The 20,686-nt window shown below is 44.3% G+C and overlaps 1 protein-coding gene across 1 annotated transcript; it reads left to right on the top strand.

Moving 5' to 3' along the window:
- The first annotated feature begins 9,428 nt into the window (after positions 1 to 9,428).
- LOC112232732 lies at positions 9,429 to 14,753 on the top strand. Its single transcript, XM_024399938.2, has 18 exons — positions 9,429 to 9,575; positions 9,664 to 9,719; positions 9,834 to 9,923; positions 10,153 to 10,280; positions 10,378 to 10,521; positions 10,634 to 10,705; positions 10,803 to 10,979; positions 11,198 to 11,294; positions 11,475 to 11,698; positions 11,877 to 12,030; positions 12,119 to 12,327; positions 12,482 to 12,599; positions 12,728 to 12,933; positions 13,029 to 13,146; positions 13,249 to 13,415; positions 14,075 to 14,157; positions 14,306 to 14,419; positions 14,681 to 14,753. Exons 1-18 carry the CDS (start codon positions 9,553 to 9,555, stop codon positions 14,688 to 14,690), a joined length of 2,190 nt encoding a protein of 729 aa, XP_024255706.2. The 5' UTR covers positions 9,429 to 9,552; the 3' UTR covers positions 14,691 to 14,753.
- Positions 14,754 to 20,686: the final 5,933 nt, after the last annotated feature.

Raw genomic sequence — 20,686 nt, 5'->3', positions numbered from 1 at the left:
GCATCCAACCCGGAAGCCAGCCGCACCAATGTGTCGGAGGAAACACCGTGCACCTGGCAACCTTGGTTAGCGCGCACAGCGCCCGGCCCGCCACAGGAGTCGCTGGTGCGCGATGAGACAAGGACATCCCTACCGACCAAGCCCTCCCTAACCCGGACGACGCTAGGCCAATTGTGCGTCGCCCCATGGACCTCCCGGTCGCGGCCGGTTACAACAGAGCCTGGGCGCGAACCCAGAGTCTCTAATAGCACAGCTGGCGCTGCAGTACAGCGCCCTTAACCACTGTGCCACCCGGGGGGCCGGAATTTCCTTATTTGTGGTAATAAAATCGCTTTGGATTGATAAAGTCCTTTTCCAATTGTTTTACACTAGGTTGGGGTGGAAAACTCACCTCATCCACTGATGTTGCACTCAACAATGAATCCCACTAAATGTATTTATTTTGATATGTTTTTTTGTGTGTAATCGACTGTATTCGGCAGTCAATTACAGAAATTCGGCTTGGCCCTAAGACCCTCACAAGCTTCTACAGATGCACCATGCACCAATTGCCTGGTACGGCAATTGCAACTTCCGCAATTGCAGGGCTCTCCAGAGGGTGGTTTAGTCAGCGTAACGCATCACCAGGGGCACACTGCCTGCCCTCCAAGACATCTACAGCACCCGATGTCACAGGAAGATCATCAAGGATCTCACCATCCGAGCCATGGCCTGTTTACCCTGCAACCATCTAGAAGGCAGAGACAGTACACTTGCATCAAAGCTGGGATCAAGAGACTGAAAAACAGCTATCTCCAGGCTATTAGACTGTTAAATAGTCACTACTAGCCCGGCCTCCGCCCAGTACCCTGCCCTGAAACTTAGTCGCTGTTACTAGCCGGCTACCACCCGATACACAACCATGCACCTTAGAGACTGCTGCCTTATGTACATAGTCATTGAACACTGGTCGCTTGAATAATGTTTACATACTGTTTTATCCACTTCATATGTATATACTGTATTCTAGTCAAGGCTCATCCTGTATAACTACTGCTGTACACACCTTTTCTATTCATATACATAATGTCTATACATACCATCATATACATATATATTTATATTCGAACTCTGACATTGCTCGTTCTGATATTTCTTGATTTCTTTCTTTTTATTCTTTGGGTTTGAGTTTTTTGTATTGTTAGGTATTACTGCACTGTTGGAGCGTGGAACAAAAGCATTTCGCTGCACCTGCGATAACGTCTGCCAAGTATATATATTTGACCAATTTTTTATTTTATTTTTATTTCACCTTTATTTAACCAGGTAGGCAAGTTGAGAACAAGTTCTCATTTACAATCGCGACCTGGCCAAGATAAAGCAAAGCAGTTCGACACATACAACAACACAGAGTTAAACATGGAGTAAAACAAACATACAGTCAATAATACAGTAGAAAAATAAGTCTATATACAATGTGAGCAAATGAGATGAGATAAGGGAGGTAAAGGCAAAAAAGGCCATGGTGGCGAAGTAAATACAATATAGCAAGTAAAACACTGGAATGGTAGATTTGCAGTGGAAGACCTTAGAAAGACAGGGTAGGATAGATATAGGTCTTTGAAGAAGGGGATGGCCGCAGCTGCTTTCCAATCTATGGGAATCTCAGATGACACGAAAGAGAGGTTGAATAGGCTAGTAATAGGGGTTGCAACAATTTCGGCAGATCATTTTTTAGAAAGAAAGTGTCCAGATTGTCAAGCCCGTCTGATTTGTATGGGTCCAGATCCGACAGCTCTTTCAGAACATCAGCTGACTGGATTTGGGAGAAGGAGCAATGGGGAAGGCTTGGGCGAATTGCTGTGGGGGGTGCAGTGCTGTTGACCGGGGTAGGGAAAGCCAGGTGGAAAGCATGGCCAGCCGTAGAAAAATGCTTATTGAAATTCTCAATTATAGTGGATTTATCGGTGGTGACAGAGTTTCCTATCCTCAGTGCAGTGGGTAGCTGAGGATAGGTGTGTTGTGTTGCAGGAAGCAAATTTCTGCTTGCCTTGGCTTTTCCAACTGCCTGTGTATATTGGTTTCTAACTTCCCTGAAAAGTTGCATATCACGGGGGCTGTTCGATGCTAATGCAGAACGCCATAGGATGTTTATGTGTTGGTTAAGGGCAGTCAGGTCTGGAGAGAACCAATGGCTATATCTGTTCCTGGTTCTACATTTCTTGAATGGGGCATGCTTATTTAAGATGGTGAGGAAGGCTTTTTTTTAAATAACCAGGCATCCTCTACTGACGGGATGAGGTCAATATCCTTCCAGGATACCCGGGCCAGCTCGGATACCCGGGCCAGTTAGAAAGGCCTGCTAGCTGAAGTGTTTCAGGGAGCATTTGACAGTGATGAGTGGAGGTCGTTTGACCGCTGACCCATTATGGATGCAGGCAATGAGGCAGTGATCGCTGAGATCTTGGTTGAAAACAGCAGAGGTGTATTTAGAGGGCAAGTTGGTTAGGATGATATCTATGAGGGTGCCCGTGTTTACGGCTTTGGGGTGGTACCTGGTAGGTTCATTGAACATTTGTGTGAGATTGAGGGCATCAAGCTTAGATTGTAGGATGGCTGGGGTGTTAAGCATGTCCCAGTTTAGGTCACCTAGCAGCACGAGCTCTGAAGATAGATGGGGGGCAATCAGTTCACATATGGTGTCCAGAGCACAGCTGTTGGCAGAGGGTGGTCTATAGCAGGCGGCAAAAGTGAGAGACTTGTTTTTAGAAAGGTGGATATTTAATAGTAGAAGTTCAAAATGTTTGGGTACAGACCTGGATAGTAGGACAGAACTCTGCAGGCTATCTCTGCAGTAGATTGCAACACCGCCCCCTTTGGCCATTATATCTTGTCTGAAAATGTTGTAGTTAGGGATGGAGATTTCAGAGTTTTTGGTGGTCTTCCTAAGCCAGGATTCAGACACGAATAGGACATCTGGGTTGGCAGAGTGTGCTAAAGCAGTGAATAAAACAAACTTAGGGAGGAGGCTTCTAATGTTAACATGCATGAAACCAAGGCTATTACGGTTACAGAAGTCATCAAAAGAAAGCGCCTGGGGAATAGGAGTGGAGCTAGGCACTGCAGGGCCTGGATTCACCTCTACATCACCAGAGGAACAGAGGAGGAGTAGGATAAGGGTACGGCTAAAAGCTATGAGAATTGGTCGTCTAGTACGTCTGGAACAGAGAGTAAAAAGAGCAGGTTTCTGGGGCCGATAAAATAGCTTCAAGATATAATGTACAGACAAAGGTTTGGTAGGATGTGAATACAGTGGGGGTAAACCTAGGTATTGAGTGATGATGAGAGAGATATTGTCTCCACAAACATTGAAACCAGGTGATGTCATCGCATGTGTGGGTGGTGGAACTGAAAGGTTGGATAAGGTATAATGAGCAGGGCTAGAGGCTCTACAGTGAAATAAGCCAATAAACACTAATGAGAACAGCAATGGACAGGGCATATTGACATTAAGGAGAGGCATTCTTAGCCGAGTGATCATAAGGGTCCAGTGAGTGGTGAGGTTGGTTGGGGTCACAGCGATTCAGACAGCTAGCCGGGCCATGGGTATCAAGCTGTCAGAGGATGGAGGTCTGTTTTTAGCCACCTTGTGCGTTTCCGTTGGTAGATTAGTGGGGTTCCGTGTGGTAAAGGGGACCAATCCAATTGGCAAAATAGATATAGTTATAGTGACCCAAGAAAATTGTCCGATAGATAGCAGCCAACAATAAGCAGGCCGCAGATGGGCGTTCAGGTTACGTCACAACATTGGCAGATAACGTCGGGAGTCCAGTCGTGAAGAAATCAATAACATCTGATTTATTTAATAATATCTCTTTGTGTGTCTGGGGGACTCAGATTTCAGTCCAAGGTGGTGGCTGATGACCCGGCAGGTAGATGGGAGGGACGTAGCGGTACCCCACTGCTCTCCCCAGTGTCCCTAGGGTAGCCAGGAGCTCATCTGTGAGGAGAACTACACCGAAGTGACTTACAGGACCATCAGACCACAATATCATATTTACCTTTATTTAACTAGGCAAGACAGTTAAGAACATATTCTTATTTTCAATGCCAGCCTAGGAACAGTGTGTTAACTGCCTTGTTCATGGGCAGACAACATATATTTACCTTATCAAATTGGGGATTTGATCTCGCAACCTTTCAATTACAAGTCCAACGCTCTAACCACTAGGCTACCTGCCACCCCGAGAGCTTTGCTGTCCATCTGAGCGTGGAACTTTGCCAAACGTCCATGTCAAACGTACGTGTTTCAAATCAGCAATGTTTTAATTTCACTTATACTGTCTGTCTCTCCTTCAATATGTCTCCAAGGTGTCCATAAAGCATCCAGTCCCAGCTGTGTTAGAATCTGAGCAGTCGAAGGAGGAGGTGGGAGATAGGAACATGATATTCACAGACCAGGCCAACCACAGGAGGAGTATAGACTCAGGCACATGACGGAGGCCAGTGCCCTGGTTTACCACATCTCTGATTCAGGCTCCAGGATCATCCTCCGCTGCCCCTACTCCTCATCCCTCTCCTACACCATCAAGGTCAGAGGTTACTTCTATGTAGGCAGGGGGTTTATGGTGCTCAGTTTGTGTGTGCTTTAATGTATACGGTTAGAGATGGAGTAACTCTATTTTTTGCCTCTTGGCAGAATCTATGCACAAACAGGACAAATGGGTGGAGCTGGAAGTGGTCAATGCCACATTCCTGTACCCACATCAAGGGAAGGTCCTTGCCATTGATGCCACAACGGCCTGCTCTATTAGTCAGTCCATGTTTTCTGTCTAAGTGCTAGTTTTGACTGGGGTCCTATCTGCCATGCCTTCTTTTGAAAATCTCCTTTATCCCTACCTCTCTTTCCTCCTCTCCTCCATCTAAATCAAAATCAAATCAAATCAAATGTATTTATATAGCCCTTCGTACATCAGCTGATATCTCAAAGTGCTGTACAGAAACCCAGCCTAAAACCCCAAACAGCAAGCAATGCAGGTGTAGAAGCACGGTGGCTAGGAAAAACTCCCTAGAAAGGGCAAAACCTAGGAAGAAACCTAGAGAGGAACCAGGCTATGTGGGGTGGCCAGTCCTCTTCTGGCTGTGCCGGGTGGAGATTATAACAGAACATGGCCAAGATGTTCAAATGTTCATAAATGACCAGCATGGTCGAATAATAATAATCACAGTAGTTGTCGAGGGTGCAGCAAGTCAGCACCTCAGGAGTAAATGTCAGTTGGCTTTTCATAGGAGATCATTAAGAGCATCTCTACCGCTCCTGCTGTCTCTAGAGAGTTGAAAACAGCAGGTCTGGGACAGGTAGCACATCCGGTGAACAGGTCAGGGTTCCAAAGCCGCAGGCAGAACAGTTGAAACTGGAGCAGCAGCACGGCCAGGTGGACTGGGGACAGCAAGGAGTCATCATGTCAGGTAGTCCCGAGGCATGGTCCTAGGGCTCAGGTCCTCCAAGAGAGAGAAAGAAAGAGAGAATTAGAGAGAGCATACTTAAATTCACACAGGACACCAGATAAGACAGGAGAAGTACTCCAGATATAACAAACTGACCCTAGCCCCCTGACACATAAACTACTGCAATATAGGCTGAGACAGGAGGGGTCAGGAGACACTGTGGCCCCATCCGATGATACCCCCGGACAGGGCCAAACAGGAAGGATATAACCCCACCCACTTTGCCAAAGCACAGCCCCCACACCACTAGAGGGATATCTTCAACCACCAACTTACCATCCTGAGACAAGGCCGAGTATAGCCCACAAAGATCTCCGCCACAGCACAACCCAAGGGGGGTGGGGGGGCGCCAACCCAGACAGGAAGATCACGTCAGTGACTCAACCCACTCAAGTGACGCACCCCTCCTAGGGACGGCATGAAAGAGCACCAGTAAGCCAGTGACTCAGCCCCTGTAATAGGGTTAGAGGCAGAGAATCTCAGTGGCGAGAGGGGAACCGGCCAGGCAGAGACTGCAAGGGCGGTTCGTTGCTCCAGAGCCTTTCCGTTCACCTTCACACTCCTGGGCCAGACTACACTCAATCATATGACCCATTGAAGAAATGAGTCTTCAGTAAAGACTTAAAGGTTGAGACCGAGTCTGCGTCTCTCACATGGGTAGGCAGACCATTCCATAAAAATGGAGCTCTGTAGGAGAAAGCCCTGCCTCTAGCTGTCTGCTTAGAAATTCTAGGGACAATTAGGAGGCCTGCGTCTTGTGACCGTAGCGTACGTGTAGGAATGTACGGCAGGACCAAATCGGGAAGATAGGTAGGAGCAAGCCCATGTACAGAAAGAAGCCTATGCGTAGGAGGCTAGGAGACAGGTTTTGTGTTTTTTGGGATGTCACTTCTTTCCACTGTGGGGCGCTAATGCATAAGGTGATGGGACAGGTCAAAGGTTAGGTTTAAAGGTAGACTCAGTGAGATGGGTCAATTATAGATGGGTCAATTTCAGCAACAACCAGGAGCATTGAAGTGTGAGGTTAAACATGATACTCAAATTTTCCCTATACCCATCACGAGGTTGCTACAACCTAGCCTATGAATGAATGTTTACAACGTAAGTGCACACAGGTTGAGAGACAAATTTGAGGCGACAGACAGTGACACTTGGACAGACAGTGACATTCAATACCAGCTTGCACACTCGTCTGCATCTAGCTGATCTAGGGTGCAATCATTAGTCCAACAGTTGCAAACAAGAGTTTCTATTGGACAAATTTAGGTATGTTTATCCCTGTTTTGTTCCGTTTGCTTCCGGCTTTCGTTTAAGAAATGTTTTCAACAGAATCAGTGGAATGAATACACACCTGATTATATGTAAACACATTTCACTTTCATAGCAGCCACGTTGAATTCCTTCTATTCGCTCTCCTTTCAATTTGTCCTTTCCCTTGTGGACTTCAATGCACAACACATCAGCTGTATGTGACCAGGCAAAAAAGCCTTTCCAAACCAAACCGCTACACACAGCCTACATCATTGTCATCATATTAGCTAAAGTAACGTCATAGTCAGCATAGCTAATAGAACTAATGAGTTAGTAAACCCGCTACAATCATGGAGTAACGTTAATGTACAGTCAGTAAGCAGTTACACCGGTGGGGCCTGATGGCAATAAATTAGTAATACCAAAAGCTTACCTTGACTTGGAAAAGTTCCAGTGTTGTGTTGGATGGTCATAGGCAGCTAGCTAACATAGCATCCCTCTGTTTGAGCAGGGTGTTTCAGTAGGCTAAACTAGCTAGCTGCATTTTCTAGCTAAGTAAGTGAAACTGAAAGTGAAAAAAATGAAAAAGCTCTCTCTATTTCTCTCTTGCTTCTCCTTAATTTTGGAAGAAATGTATTTGTTCAAAACTGTTCAACTATTATCTTTCTCTCTCTTTGAGTCAACTACTCACCACATTGTATACACTGCAATGCTAGCTAGCTGTAGCTTATGCTTTTAGTACTAGATTCATTCTCTGATTCTTTGATTGGGTGGACAACATGTCAGTTCATGCTGCAAGAGCTATGATAGGCTGGAGGATATCCTCTGGAAGTTGTCATAGTTACTCTGTAAGTCTATGGAAGGGGGTGAGAACAATGAGCCTCCTAGGTTTTGTAATGAAATCAATGTACCCAGAGGAGGACGGAAGCTAGCTGTCCTCCTGCTACTCCATGGCGGTACTCTACAGAGTGCTGTTGAGGCTACTGTAGACATTCTTTTCAAAATAGTGTGTTGTAGTCAATTGTTTGGTGATGTGATTATATTTAGTATAGTTTTATCTAAAAGGGATAACTTTTTTAATGTTTTAAACATTTCATTTTTATGAAATTCACAGAGTAGGATGGTCCTCCCCTTTCTCCGTTGAGGAGCCTTCACTGCTGCCTAGCTAGTTTTATAGTTTGGTAATTTATTCCAATAAATGTCAGAATTCCATTTAAGTTTTAAGAATCTAGCTATGTTTTATAGGTTCCTCACTACGAGACAGACAATTTTCCAACGTTAAAATCAATGTCTATTATTTAGCAAGCTAGCTTCACACTTTTTTCTGACGTGCCGAAATTGCAGTTTTGTTCATTAAATTCGACACTTCGTGGCCACCAGAGTTTGATGTGGCTACAGTTCGCATTGAATTGTGGGTCATATCAACCCCGCAAGTGACCAAAGTTGTTCACTCGCTAAGGCCGAGGCAGGCAGGCCTCGAAGGCCGAGGCAGGCAACGTAAGTGAATTGGACCTCCACTTAAGATGACAATCAAACTGCATCCGGTTTCGACAGAGATTCCCCCGAGGGAAGTGGCTAGCGCAAGAGCTGAGGGGGTAAAAATTATGTGTTTGTACTGGAGCCTCTGTGTGACTGTGAGAGCAAAGTCTTGAATAAATGCGCATGTCAATGGGCGTGTTCGAGAGGATCACTTTTGTCAAGTCTGTGACCATCGTTGGTCACTGCCTTTCAAAGTGTGTTGCATTCTGGAAATAACAATGGTGTGATCAAAGGTCATGAAGTTTTGACTGCAGTTGACTACAAGTTCCTGTAGTTGCTCTTCACCAACTTCAATCTGCAGCCATCACCTGCATTGTTGGAGGCTTTATTGTCAACCAATCATTAGGGTGTTTTTGATGGACCCACGTGAACGTGACCAAAGACATGACTGAAACAGGAACCAATTTGTTGTGATTTATGTTTTTCAGTAGATATATACAAATACATGTGATATTTGAGGCTCTCTCACTAATTGATTGTAAAATGTGTACACAATTTTATATTATGATTTCAGTTTGTGAGTGTGTGATATGGGGGTTGGATACATGTTTGTTTCAAACTTTCTAAAGAAAACATTTTATAAACCATGGCAACACTGCCATGTTGATCTGAGCCTTGCTGTTGGAAAACCACATTAGCGTCTAACTGTTGTCAGTCGCAAATGCACCTCCCCCGAATTCACTCCTTGACTTTCATCTACAGTCGGTTGCTTTACCACTCGAACACACCCAATATCTGTGGTGCTGCTCATGGCAACTTCATCTCACTTAGTCTACCTTTCCATTATAAAGTAAATCTTCATTTGGAGCTTGAAAACCCCATTGAAAAAGCTGTTCGACTTTACCCCCCCCCCAGTCATTTTTTCACAGGTCAACAAAGTGATTCCCCAAAGTCAAGGATTTATCTGTACCAAGAACATGAAATGATATGTATAAATATAAATGACAGACTATGGAGATGGAAAACATGTCCTAAGAAGGGGGGAATGAGAGGAGATGAGGAGAGGAATCCACATTAGACTATTGAGATGCACCCTTAGGCTCTGGTAAACTGCCCAACCATGTGACCCAATTATCAAATGAATTACCTGCACATTAACTCCAGAAAGCTTGTAATTGGTCAAGCAAAGCACCATTCCTATATACAAGTGCCAGGTAGAGAATGTGCCACTCATCAACTGCCAGGACACTGTCAGCACATGGTTTATGTTAGCTTGCAGGTGTAGTTTACTAGCGGTTCCGGGCTAGGGTTTGACACTTCTACTGCTTAGTGGCAATGGATTTTGGGACTTGGTTGGGGTGAGTTTGGTGGTGGGCATAAATGTTTTGATTGAAGTGTTTTGACACTAGCACACTTTGTTGACCTGTGCAGATGTTTTTCTTACAGAGTATTTGTACTCCTGTCTGTATGGCCTAGTGTAAGATGTTCTGACCTTCCAAGAGGTAAGAAACTTAAATTGGGTCAGATGAGCCTTTTATACAAGCTATAGAACACGGGCATTGTTGAGAATCATTTAGCTTCCACCCTTCAGATTCTCACCTTGTGTCTTTTTATAGGGGCCATTGAGACTGCATGCCGGGATCGATACCTGTTGGTAACAACCCAACTCTCATTTGCTGGGAACAAACCTCGCTTTGAAGCAGTTGGTAAGTATGCTTTTAACCTTAATTCTGATGCAAAATGGGCCTGAAATCAGGTTTGGTCAGCTCATGAACTTGGCATCTTAACATGTCTTGGCCAGGGTTTGGTAGCTGGTGCTGACAGCACGACTGCAGTATATTGCAGTCTCTCACTGTGCTGTTGGACCACTTAGGAAGAAATACAATTTCATTAAATTGACATTCAAATAATTTGACCTGATCCTTTTCCATCTAGATGCTGATGGTGTTCACCCCATCACTAAGCAGTATGGGTCAGAGTGTGGCTACATGTTCAGTATCCTCCCTCTGCCTGGCCATGCTGAACTCAGAGCCTCCTACTTCTCCTGCCACACTGACAACCAGGTTCATATCACCACACATGATCTTTTCAAAGCTAGAAGGGTTTTTAAACACTTTTTTTGCAAATCTTAAAGTTGAAGGTCTTGTTTTTGTGTCTTAGGACGATGAGGTGTTCACTTTTAGCTTTAACTTGATCACGATTGATACGAATGGAGTGGAAGCCACGTACTCTGTGACTGCAACCTGCTCCCTCCCTCTACCCTGGTCCCCCAGAGAAGTCAGCTGCGAGGAGAACTATATGGAGGTACTAATACATGGCTCTAGACTGTGCATCCAGGGGTTATATTTGTGCTGATGCTGGCCTAGACTATCCTTAACCTTTTTATAGGAGTATGGCCTGTTATATTCCCCTGTAGGTGTCAGTGAGGGGTGAAGTGTCTGGTCTACCTGGTACAAAAGCAGATGACTGGACTGCTGCCCTTGCTACCGTAAGCTAAAGGCTATTTGGCAAATTCTCAATCAGATGAGCTCCACCAGTTTGTCCCCAATACCACCCTGCATGCCTTGTCTCTTGTTCCCCATCAGGCCCACAGCTCTGCCACGTCTACCTGGCAGGTGATGTTCCAGCAGGAGGGGCAGCAGTTGACTCCCATGTCTCCTTCAGAGGCCCGGGAGCTGGGCTACGTGTTCTACCTCACCCAGGGGAGGCTAGTGTTCCGTTCACCCTACATGCCAGGTTCTGTCATGGGTTCTGTCACCATGGTGAGGATTTATATTGATGCAGTTATCTTGGGCATGTCTCAATGCTGGCACGAGGCTTTCCCATCTCAAATTCCTTGATGGGTAGGGTCTTGCTTTCCTGTAGGATCTCTTAAAATATAACTTGTTTAGGCTGGAATACTGGATTTATTTACATAGCTTTTCAGTTGTCTTCATAGTGTATTGTTGGCAGGTACCAAATCATCATCATCTAATTCCAGGTGAATGGTACGTTGGTTGAGGTGGTCTATCCGATACTAGTCTCCAGGCAGAGATGGGTGGTCATCATGGTGAACTTGGTGGTTGCTTGCAGCACTGGTAAGTTTCAGTGACCTATCAGCCCTGGCCATTCAAGGTTCAAAGGGCTAGATGGGCTAAACAATTGTGATGGCTCAATCTAGTGACTATTTTCACCTGCACCTGATCACTGCACTGATTGATCACTAAACCAGGAAGTGTTCATCAGTCTTAACCTTTCTATGTATAACCTCTTTCCAGATGAAGGAATGTATGATGGGGCGGGGCTGGTCTGGCAGACCCCCACTCTGCTGTCCCCGCTGGTCTCTGGCCTCTCTGGGTTGGAGAGCATCAAGATCTCAATGGGGGTGGATGGTCAGCTCCTGGATGAGCCCATCACAGCAGAGCGAGGCTACAGCCTGGACATCAGTGACGCCACTGTCCAGATCAGCATCCCCTTCAATGCTGCCGGAGGATACAGAAAAGTCAGTAGCGTACTAGGCCAGCATCTGACCATTCACATGGAGACACTTACCTTGTATTCTGATGTAGAGAAGCTGCAAATGGCTTCACACTCATGTCCTCTGTACACCTTGAATATTCTACTTTGTAACATATAACTAACTAATGGCAGATGCTTCATAACGGTTTCAACTCTTCCAGAGCTTTGTGATGGGCAACATGTACCATGAGTTCTATGTGGTCCGTCTCTACTATGAACACATCTTCATGGATGACAGTGGTGTGGAGACCAGACTCCGCCTCCACAGGCCCATGAACACACCCCTTCTGATCCAGCACCTCTCCATCATTAACCGTAAGGAGTTCTACTAGCCAATCCGAAGTGGCTCTTCAGCTCCATGGTCATGATTGCTAATGACCCTGTTGTCCTTCTCCCACCACAGAAACAGTCCTTGAGGATCGTGTGTTTACTGTTTACCTGGGGAACCTCTCCTACGATGTTGACCTGGTGGCTGTGAAGCTCAATGGTCACGACTTCACCATACTAGAGGCGAATAAAAGTAGTCTCGTCATAACCATGGTCCCCCAGCCCAATAGTACCCTACATGCCTACATTCTCAGGGTGCCATTTGATGCTGTTATTCACAAGCTGGTAATGATGCAATGATATTAGCTACTGTGGTCTCAGCTTTTCCTCAACATTGGAGAAGAGGGGGTCCCTGGCCTCAACTTTCTCCAATGGTTTTAAGATGTGAATTGAAGGCATTTGTACTGTTTCTTAATTGGTGATGTGTTCCTGTCCATAGTACCCTACAGAGGGGCTTCTCGAATACTCGTTGGACATCAACTACACTTTGGTCATCCTGCCTCAGGCGGAGCCGTACTTCTACCTGGCCTCAGTCGTGGCTCAGTTCAATGATGTCTGTAAGTTGACTTCAACCTTCAACTATAATTCCTGGGCTGCACGATGGTTTGACGCAGCCCAGTAACCAACCACGATACACTTCCCCAAGTTTACCCCTAACGTCGTCTCACTATTTGTTTCTTCTCAGTTCCTCCAGTCTTCAAAGGCGTCTGCAATGAGAAAAGCATCCGTTTCCAGATGGACCATAAGCCATTTGACTACCTGTGGGAGGTGGGTGTTGGCCCCTACATTCTGACCACAAATCTGGCAGCCAAGCGGGGCTACATTATGCGGAATGACAGCAAGAGTCTGACCCTGGAAGTGCCCCTCTTCTCTGTTGGCTACACTTATAAGGTGAGATGCTCATTGGTCAAGTGCTTAAACTGACTCGTCGTTGAATAAAGGAGTTATAATTATTTAAAGTGTACCTGCTCTTTTTTTCTTCCTAGGACATTAATTTGAAGCAGTTCCGTGGCACTTTTGAAATTCTCTCAAGGGCTCTGAAGACCTTGGAGGTCAAGAGCTCCTTGGCCAAAGCGTGTCTATTCCAGACTACTGAGGTCATAGGTAACTACAAGTTGGTCAGATATTAACCTGCAGCGTCGCTTGCTTTTGCCTGGTGACGCTTTTATAGGGTTGATCAGTACTAACAGGCCTTCCTCTCTCCAGTGTGTTCCACTGAAGGTGTGATGACAGTGGTGTCTGTCATTTTGGCCATCCCTGGATCTGAACCCATCAGATCCTCCCTCCTGGACTCCACCTGCAGGCCTCAAGAGATGGATGACACGAGAGTTCTCTTTAGCTTTAGACTTGACACCTGTGGAACCAGGGTCCAGGTATAGCACTGTCCAACCCATAGAATTAGAGTCATAAATGCAATCGGGCTCCACGAGTGATCGGTATTTGAAATGGAAGTTCCAGCATTCTTTCATCTTAACCAACAACTAAAATCTTACTACATTTTGGTCAGCTGTGGGTTTTAGTTCTGGGGTTTCGGTTTGAGTCCTTACCAAAGGACTCGGCTGAAACCCCCGAATTTAACCTGTTAACTTAAATTATTTAAGCCCCACCTTTGTCCCATATCCTAATCTGGCCAAATAATTTGATTACCAGAATATCCTGAATGTGCAGAGACAGTCCAAGTGATTAGTGTGCCTTCACTCGGTGTTCACAACTTTATTCCAGGGCCCCTGGTACTTAAAAAATAATTTTAAAACTCCAGTGCTACACAGTTGATTCAAAGCTTGCGGAGTTGGTATTTGAATCTGTAATGCCAGGGCAAATTATGTGTCCCAGGACTGAGTTTTGGGGAAACCCTGGTTTAACTCAGGAACTTTCAGCATACAGGCCAACTGCTTAAATTAATATTAAGACTTAAACTGTCTTGATTTCTCATGAGGGCTAACAAAAGAACTGTAAGCGTTTAGACATTGCTTTCAACAGGTTAATGGTTGAATTAATAAATTCATGTTTGTTTTGACCTCTTGTGTTGCAGTTTGATTACCAGCACCTTACCTATGAAAATGAGATCACCGTTGAGCATACAAGCCAATCAGTGGAAGCACCAGTCTCAACCAGGTATACCACCTTTGTGTACATGACTTCACTAATAATATACTGTCTCATTGGTTGAAACAAAGTACAATAAATATTCATCAGTCATTAACTCTCACTGAAGGCACTCTTGGCTTTAACGTATACTTATGTTCAATTGTTCTCTGGTTAGGGTGACTGTGCGGTGTGTCTATCCACTGAGTGGCCTTTACAAGCTGTTTGCGTATCGGCGGTTTGAAGCAGACTCGCCAGGATTTGGCACCATCTTGACTAGAGTCCCTGTAAAGTAATTGTTCAATACTTGGTGTCATGCATCTGAAAAGTGGTGACATTTACTCCTGACTCTGTCCACATATTATTTCAGCCCACCCATTATACCGTCAACCTCCAAAACAGGAGTGACTCCTGGGAGAAATGCCTGCCAGCTTAAGGCTAAACTGGCAAATTAACCTTTGGGCCCCCCCACCAGTCACGCAACACAATTTTATGATGACTAGTATGGTGTTACATTTCAAACTGAGCTAACTTTTTCTTCCTCTCTCTGTAGGAACCAATGAAGTGACAATGCTGCTAAGAGTATTGAGTGTAAATGTCTTAATAAATATAATCTTGCAAATCTCTGTAGCTTGTCCTGATGTGGCTTCATTCAGTTTGGGGGTTATACCCCAAGTGAATTCTTTTTGGGTTACACTTTAAAGCCCTGTTAACATTGGCACTTCTGAAGTCAACCCAGGGTGGGTTATTTCCATTGCCTCCAGAAATGAGATTGGCTACCTACAGTAGCATCATGGCAATGTGATGAGCTGGAGGCACTAATGTAGCTAGCAAGATGTTGACTTGCGTAATTTACCATGTTCTGACTTTATCCCAAAGTCCTGCTATGCGGAATGACTGATCCATCTATTTAGCTTGCTAATGTTCACTCACTAAATGGTTATTGTTGCTAGCTTAATTCCTTGCTTGCCATGGCATTCGCCACCTAGCAAACCAGATTTGATATGCTCTGGCTAGTTTTCAATATGATCTGCCATCTTCTAACTGACTTGCTAGCATTCAAGGGTCTGTTTTGTATAGTGAAAACATTTGTATGAATGGCTTTATGGTGGTAATTCCCCATGTCTGACTACCGCTTGTCCATGCAATAGCTGAACTTTGTCAGTGTCTAGCAGTGATCAGCCTTGTTTTTGTGATGTCACAGCCCTAAATCTAATCAAGCTGGCACCAGTTAACTGGGTTGCACTGGCCCAGGTCTTTAACTTTAACCTAGGCAAGTCAGTTAAGAACATTATTTTCAATAAAAGGCAGATTTGTACCTTGTCAGCTCGGATTTGAACTTGCAACCTTTCGTTACTAGTCCAACACTCTAACATTAGGCCACCCTGCCGCCCCTTGACCCAGTGTGAAGTTGAGCTTTTTTTGGAGCCAGCTATTTGGCCCTTTAAGTGCCAGTGGAAACTGGGCTTAAAAGTGGACTGGTAAAATGCCTTGTCGTTTAATGACTTGGAAGACTACGACTGATGTAGGATCTTTGAGACACTTTAAATGACAGAAATGGTAATGAAATTAATTGATCACTGCCCCTGTAAAAACAAATTTCCTTTTTAAAAGGGGCACTTAAACAGGTGGGTACCCCACCATTCAACTTCTAACAGGACTCTTATGGTACCACAGCAACCAACCTGGACTGGGGTAGATGTAAATCTGATTAAGGGGGGGACCCCCAAGTTATGACCAGGCTTTTCCTTTTATCTCTAGTCCCAAAAGTTCTGTTTAGGGTGTTTGTGGGCTACAGCCATACAGTAGCCTCAACACCAAGGTTATTATATTGGTGTCAAGTGAACTGAAATTGCACTAGTGGACAATTAGTGGCTGGCAATGTGGGTAAGCCTAGCAGTGGAAAGGGCCAATACTTCAAGGTGGCCTGAGTGTAGGATCACTGGCATGCTTGTGGCTGGACATCGGATCTGGCTGCGGCAAGGGCATCAGGTCATAAGTCTGCTGGGTGGATGAAGTGGGCATGGGTGTGGATTCCAGTGTGCGGACAGACTGAGTTTGATTCTTGGCGTTGCTCTGTGGTAGGGGAGAAATCTGGGACATCTACAGTTTTTATTTTTACATTGGTTAAAAGTGGGTTAACTGCCTTGTTCAGGGGCAGAACGACTTAAAAAAAAAAGTTTCACCTTGGCAGCTCGGATTCAATCTTGCAACGAGTAGGCTACCTGCCGCAGAACAAAGACGGAGGTGCTTCAGACCCAGCTGGATTATCCTTAGTCATTACGCATAAGGTCCTTCCGCAAATCTAAACGTGATTCTGTTTTACAAACAAAGGCTCAAACAGGAAGTACCAGTAATGCGCTCAATACGGAAGTGGTAGGACGACAAACGCGAGTTTACAAGACTTTCGCTAGCACAGATTGGGATATATTTCATGGTTCATCCGATATAAAATAATTAAACCAAATATCAGCAACACAATCATGACCTTAGGACAATATACATGACTCACAGGAGGTTGGTGGCACCTTTTTATTTGGAGAGGACTGGCTTGTGTTCATGGCTGGAGCAGAATGGTATCAAATACATGGTTTCCAGCTGTTTGATGCTGTTTCATTTGCTCTATTCCAGACATTAAGTCTTCTGGCACTCAGCAGCCTCCTGTGATGACAATATGCAGACATTGAGTTTACCAACAGTCGCAGGCTTCAATAAGTGCATAGACTGTCATCCCTACCATGAATTACAGACAATATCAGTGTTGGGTTAAAGACTAATCTACCGCTTACAAGGAATTTTTATTTAACTTAACCAGGAAGGGCTCATTGAGATTTAAAATCTATTTTTCAAGAGCGGCCTGGCCAAGATAGGTAGCACCAAGTCATTTCAAAAATTACAGACAAACATGAAAAACTACAAGTAATCTAGTAAAAACCATAGAATTCACAAGAGTATAACAAATCAGAAACAGCAAATTAACATTGACAGTCCAGGGAATCAGTCTCAAGATCATTCATCAGTAATTTAAAAATACCAATCAGGACAAGTTCTTCCAGTTTAAAAGTATTTTGTAAAGCGTTCCAAGACGATGGCGCAGAGTACATAAAAGCCCTTTTACCAAATTCAGTTCGGACATTTGGAACAGTTAGCAGGATAAAGTCCAGCGAATGAAGAGTACCCACCACATTTCTGAACATAAAAATGTACAAATAAAATGGTAGTAAACCCAAAATGGCTTTATAAATAAAAGTATACCAGTGACTGAGCCTATGAGTGACTAGAAAAGGCCAGCCAACCCTGGTATACAAAGTGCAGTGGTGCGTAAGGGTTTTGCAGTATAAATCTCAAAGTGCCATGGTAAAGGGTGTCAATTGATCTCAAACACTGAGCAGAAGCATTCATATATAAAGTATCCCCAATAGTCTAGTAAAGGCATAAATGTAGCTGATACTAGCCGCCTCCTGGCTTAAAAAGAAAAACAGGCCTTATTCCTCAAATAAAATCACAATTTCAGTTTCAATTGTTTTGTAAGTTGTTGAATATGCAATTTAAAAGAGAGGCCGTCAACAATTAAAATTCCAAGATATTTATATGAGGTTACAACCTCAATCTCCTTGCCCTGACAGGTAGTAATAGGTGAAAGGTTCAGAGGTCTATTTCTTGCTTTAAAAACACCATTAAGTTAGTTTTGTCAGTATTGAGGATAAGCTTCAATTGACACAAGGTATGTTGAACAGTATAAAAAGCAGTTTGCATGTTCTGGAAAGGTTTTGTAAGAGACTAGGCACAACAGTAAATAACAGTATCATCAGCATAAAAATGCATTTTGGACATTTTTGTCTAAATAATTTAAATAAATAGTGAATGAGAGGACCAAGTACAGAGCCTGGGGGCACACCATTAAAGACAGACAATTTAACAGACATAAGACCATCAAATTGAGTGCACTGAGTTCTATCAGACGGATAGTTAGCAAACCATGCAACTGCATGCTCTGAAAGACCTACACTCGACAATCTCTGCCTTAGTATAGCATGAACAACTGTATCAAAAGCCTTAGAGAGATCAATAAAAAGTTAGACACAGTGCTGTTTTTTGTCAAGCGCTTCAGTGATATAATTGAAAACCTTCATGGCTGCTGTAATTGAGTTAGTAAATAAAAAGCTGTTCACTCACAAGGGTTTCAAGTATTTTCACCAGGGGTGACAGCTTTGAGATTGGCCTATAATTATTTAAAAGAGTTGGATCTCTCCCTTTTAAAAGTGGTAGGACAAATGCTGATTTCCAGATTTTTGGAATTTCATTACATTCCAGGGTTAGATTGAACAGACATGTAAGTGGTTCAGCTATGAAATCAGCTGCCAGATTTAAAAAGCAGGGATCCAAAAGATCAGGACCTGCAGGCTTTCTCTGATCTAAGTATTTCAGGGCTTTATGTACCACCTGCACTGAGAATGGCTAAGAGTTTGACCAGCTCTCACTGGTTCATCCACACAGGGTTGTACAGAGACAGAGAACACTGAATCAAACAGCCTACCAGATGATACAAAGTGTTCTTTGAAACAATTCAGCATTTCAGTTTTGTCATATACAGCAACAGAGTCCTTCAAAACACATGAAGGTAATTCATTAACATTACTGTTACCAGACATAGACTTAATTGCCTTTCAAAACTTTCTAGGGTCATTCAGGTTATCAGTGGTTAAAGACAAAACATTCAGACTTGGCCTTCCTGAGAAGAAAATAACACTTGTTTCGTAAGTGCCTAAAACAAAGCCAATCCACATCAGAACATGATTTCCTTGCTTTAGCCCAGGCTAGATTACAGTTGTGAATAATTCAAGACAGCTCAGAAGAAAATCATGGATTATCCCGCCCTTTAACCCTGAACCTGCGGAATGGGGCTTGTTTGTTTAGTATTTGAAAAAAACCATAATGAAAGAATATCCAGGCAGTTTCCACATCAGGGATAAGCTCAATCTTGCTCCAGTCAAAATAAAACAAATCATGAAAGAAAGCCTGCTCATTAAAACACTTCAAATTTCTCTTACGAATAAAACATGGGTTTGTCTTAGGAACCTTCATATTTCTAACAGTAACAACAACACAATGGTCACTTAAATCATTACAAAAATCACCAACCACAGAATATTTATGTGGAACATTTGTTGATATCAAATCAATCAGGGTAGATTTATCTGGGCATTTCAGATTTGGGTGAGTGGGTGAGATAATCAACTGGGTAAGGTTCATAGAATTACAAAACATTTTTAAACCATCAGACACCGGCTTTAACCAACCAGTTGAGATCACCAATCAAGATCATTTCACTGTAAAGAAGTTTAGACATAAGGTGCGTCAAAGAAGAAAATGCATCACCGAGAGCAGAGGGAATAGGACATGGATGCATACAAGAGAGCCCGCTAAAAGGGCCTCCTGCATTACAGTGCTGGAGGCGCTACTACAGACCCGGGTTCGATCATGATCGGGGGTCCCATAGGGTCGCACACAATTGGCCCAGCATTGTCCAGGGGAGGTTTTGGCCGGACGGGCTTGATTTGGCTCATCGCGCTCTAGCGACTCCTTGTGGCAGGCCGGGCGCCTGCAGGCTGACCTCTGTCATCAGGTGAACGGTGTTGGACCTAACGTGTGCCAGGAAAACATCCACCACAGCATTACACCACTGTTGTCAACAGACAGGATGGGGACATTGACTAATGCTGCTTAAACCAAATCGGGACTCTGCCATCATGATGGAACCGGGATTTGTCAGACCAGGCAATGTTTTTCCGCTCCTCAATTGTTCAGTGTTGGTGGTTGCGTGCCCACAGTTCTTCTTGATGTAAGCTGATATGAGTGGAACCCGGTGTGGTTGTCTGCTGCATTAGCCCATCTGTGACAAGCACCGATGTGTTGTGCGTTCCGAGATGCCGTTTTGCACACCACTTTTGTGCTGCACAGTTATTTGCCTGTTTGTGGCCCGTATATTAGCTTGCACTAATCTTTTTTTTTGTAATCATTTTTCTTTATGTTGTACTATTCAATTAAAAAAATTATATCTACTTGCAGTGAAGCTGCACAACATCTACATCACAATAGCCATCTTCCAGAGTGACCCACAGAAGCAACCAGGGTCACCGCCCTAATCAAGGGAACGTTGACAGATCTCCCACAAGGCCAAAAAACAGATCGCTGGTTCGGGTCCCCATCGGCCCAAGCACCCAAGCGCCCAACTGCCAGGCGACCAGCCCCCCAGGATCCCCTTCCCATAGTTCCCCGAGAGCTGCCCCTCAACCAACTGAGAGACCCCCCCTGAAAATGTTTTAATTCCATTCCCCATGTGTTGGGGGGTCGCACCATTCTCGGTAAACCCAAGACGCTGTCGTGTTAGATTCATTACAGAAAGCATTGGAGATTGTGTGGACTGGAGCTTCCGTGGGGGCATGTCGATACAGTACACCCAATGTGTGGGCTGTGGTACAGTGCAGCCCAGAGCTGGAAAAATCTGCGTGAAAATAACTAAACTCAATCGTTCTATTGCACTACAGACAGCATGCAG

This window comes from Oncorhynchus tshawytscha, linkage group LG15, assembly GCF_018296145.1.
Source record: "Oncorhynchus tshawytscha isolate Ot180627B linkage group LG15, Otsh_v2.0, whole genome shotgun sequence".
Lineage (NCBI taxonomy): Eukaryota > Metazoa > Chordata > Actinopteri > Salmoniformes > Salmonidae > Oncorhynchus > Oncorhynchus tshawytscha.
This window is presented reverse-complemented; position numbering and strand designations above follow the sequence as displayed.

Bases quoted from the DNA above. Each gene is read 5' to 3' on its own strand.
- LOC112232732 (XM_024399938.2), top strand. From the start codon at position 9,553: ATGGATTTTGGGACTTGGTTGGG. The intron at 9,720-9,833 runs GTAAGAAACTTA...GTCTTTTTATAG, and splicing joins ATGTTCTGACCTTCCAAGAG to GGGCCATTGAGACTGCATGC. The intron at 11,699-11,876 runs GTCAGTAGCGTA...CAACTCTTCCAG, and splicing joins CTGCCGGAGGATACAGAAAA to AGCTTTGTGATGGGCAACAT.